Genomic DNA, 3,232 nt, shown 5'->3' with positions numbered 1-3,232 from the left:
ATTCTAGGCATTTAAGGGAAAAAAAAAAAGCTTAATTATCTCACAATTTTGGAATATTTACTATATCAGACAAACTCTGGGCAGCAGAAGCACTGTGTGCAAAGAAAGGAATTTACTAAGCAAATCAGTATTGTATTATTTAGGGAAAATGCTTCTCAGAACACCTTAGAAGCACTCTCTTGGCTACAAAACAATCATCTAATAATAAATAATTCTGACTTTGCGATTAAAGCAGATAGATCCCCTAGGGGCCTTAGCCTGCTCTACACATTGCTGTTTGTGGCTAAAGAGTGAAGAAAGAACTTTCTTTTTTTTAAAAAGATGACCGGTAAGGGGATCTTAACCCTTGGCTTGGTGTTGTCAGCACCACGCTCAGCCAGTGAGCAAACCGGCCATCCCTATATAGGATCCGAACCCATGGCCTTGGTGTGTTATCAGCACCGCACTCTCCTGAGTGAGCCACGGGCCGGCCCAAGAAAGAACTTTCTTAATGATGATTCTATTCACAGACCATTCTATGGCTCAGACAAGTCTGCCCTGCTTGCCTGAGCCAGTGATGCTTTTTGGGTAATTGATACCATATGCATCACTGCCAGCACTGAGTTCAAAAAGCACTGTCACAGCAGAGTAGGCTGGGTACTCACAGACTGCTGGGGATGAAACTAGGAAACTGTTCCCTGAAACACTGTAGTCCACAAGCACTTACACAGAAGCTCACTCAACATTCAGAGGCTACTATACATCAAACCTGCTTCTCAAAGACTGGAGGGAGAGGTTGGTCCCCCAGGGTTGAATTAATGAATTCATATATAGCCCCTTACCCTTCTTTGCCAATTTCTCCAACCTTCAGGGCTTCAACAAGAGGCTCTTTACCTAGTTTGGTCAAATTCATTTTGGTCTCGAGAGTCATCAGAAAGGACCCATTGTAGGACATTTCCAAATCGATCCAGAGTCCTGGAGAAATGGTGAAAAAACACAAGTTTTTTCTCCCCCCCAAAAAACACATGACTATAAATGACAGTATAAAAATGTATATCTTAAAGCATCTAAGTAGACATCAGATTGAAGGTCTATGTATCGCTTGTACAGGCAAAAGAGGAGGGTGAGAGTGCTGTACTATCAACGCGGGCGAGAAATGATTGTGAAATGATTCAAACCAGCATTTCATATCCATTAAAATGGTCACAGTGAATTCAGTGCCCATGTAAACACTGGAAAGTTCCCATCCTCTGGCTTCTCTTCACATTTAGTGAAAAAAAACACACACCCCAAAGAAGGAAGTGGCTTGACCCAGGGCAAAGCCAGGAGGAAGTCTGCTGTTACCCAGCTGGGAAGCGCGGAGACTTCACTGCAAGCTGGATTGTTCTTTAAAGACACAGATAGGAACCACCGTGCTGTGGGGGGCAATGGGAAATGGTTCAGATTTAGATTAATATAAGAATGGTGAGAAAAAACAGTTTAGAACCCATTTCTTTCTGGAAATTGCCTAATAATAGAAACAAAAGGATTAACATTCAATTCCTAGGATTATCCAAATAAAATCGGGTAACCATTTTGTACCTAAGTTTAAAAACTTATTCTTTAGAGAAGATACTAATGACAATGAAATCATATCTAAGAGGCTTTTTAGCTTCATGGAATTTCACTGGGATGGCCACTGGCCAGTAGTCTAAAATGTAAACAGAGATCATCTCATGACCCTCTTCTTGAGGATTCTGTGATTTGGCAGGCAAGATGGCTATGCTGTGATTTTGCAGACTCAGAGCTCCATGAAACCTCATGGACTTTCAATCAAGATGTGATCCTTCAAGTGGGCATTTAAATGTTAATAACCTTTTATAGAGCCTTTTAAGCCATATGACAACATCTAAAAGGAAGCAGGAAATTAATCTAAACCACTGTTCACACAAAGCAGCATTCTCAAGCAATTACAGTAAATAACCCATTCCTTACATGGCTACCACCTTGGATTTTTAAAAGCCTTGCTTAACTTCAAGAAGAACTAATGGTGTAATTCCTCACAAAAGGCAGAATAATGTCCATTTTGTTTTCAACCAATTCTTTTCATCATAATTGAAGGTAATTATTTTCCATGAGTGACCTGGGTGTTACGTGATATGCAGAGCAATTGTGATTGTCTTTGCAGTGACACTCACGAAACGGCTTTATTCCTTACTCATATCAAGGAGTTACAAATCATTAATGAGCTTGCTCTTCAAAGGTACTATTACTGGAAATAAAGGGCAGATCTACTTTAATAAAGAAATGTAGTCATTAATAAATTCCAGTAGAAAAGGGGATTAGGGAAAAAGGCTAGATATTAATAGATTTTAAACTCAATATAAAAAGAACATCAATAAAGAAGACATTTATTATTATATAATATCTCTTGCTTCATTTGAGAATTAATAGATTCAAACTACTTGGTTACTATATGTATTCAAACATAATCATTTCTATTGAAAATCCGAGTCAGGTTTCCAATAAATATTAATAGTACATATTGCCTTTGAAAGTCGTCATATTAAAGACATTAGAATTTTACTTCTTACAAAACAGAAGGTTTTTTTTTTTCTTTAAACCTTTTGAGTTTAGGTCAATGCTTGTTTTTTAAATGAGGTGATGTGGATGCAGGCTTAGTAAACTGGTGGTTCATGACCCTGTCATTGGGACATTCCTCCCAGTGATGTGTGGTCCATGCCCCAGTCAGTAGCTGAGGCAGGAAAGGCCAAGGGAAGAGCACGGAGCCCAGGCACAGGGGCTTGAACTTCACTGGAACTTTCTCCACCTCTGTGCATCAGTCTCCTCATGTGCACAGGCAGACCACCGTGGCTCTTCTGGGGAGGGCTGCATACAGCCCCGTACTGGGCACATCCTGGCCAGGTGGCTTCCCCCTCTCTGCTGTAGCCAGCCCACTCTTCCTCCTTGCTCTGGTTTCGCTTGCTAGTGTTGCCAGGGAGGAGGCTGCACTGGGCAGCCACAGAGCCTGATATCTCAGGACAAGGCCTGAACACCTGATTGAGGCTCCGTGTGGGGGAGGGGTCTGTTTTTTACACCACTGAATAGGCCCCATGAGACCCCCCACCCCCACAGGGTCTTGCTCAGCCCTGGCACTCAGTGAAAATATGAAGGAGTCAAGAATGGCTGGAGAACTTTTAAAAACAAATATAAACTGCAAACAAACATTCCAACAGATTAATACGATGTGCCTGCATTCAGAAGAGGATAAGGA

At 41.2% G+C, this 3,232-nt stretch overlaps 1 protein-coding gene across 2 annotated transcripts in view; it reads right to left on the bottom strand.

Annotated features, from left to right (window-relative positions):
* TEX2 (testis expressed 2) overlaps window positions 1-3,232 on the bottom strand; it is a 41,978-nt gene that overhangs the window by 13,877 nt on the left and 24,869 nt on the right. For both annotated transcript variants that reach the window (XM_008587752.1, XM_008587753.1), the window contains exon 6: window positions 822-954. In XM_008587752.1, coding sequence (XP_008585974.1) covers window positions 822-954 — 133 coding nt within the window. The remainder of the gene's footprint in view (window positions 1-821; window positions 955-3,232) is intronic.

This window comes from Galeopterus variegatus, unplaced genomic scaffold (assembly GCF_000696425.1).
Source record: "Galeopterus variegatus unplaced genomic scaffold, G_variegatus-3.0.2 Scaffold4525, whole genome shotgun sequence".
Classification (NCBI taxonomy): Eukaryota; Metazoa; Chordata; class Mammalia; order Dermoptera; family Cynocephalidae; genus Galeopterus; species Galeopterus variegatus.
This window is presented reverse-complemented; position numbering and strand designations above follow the sequence as displayed.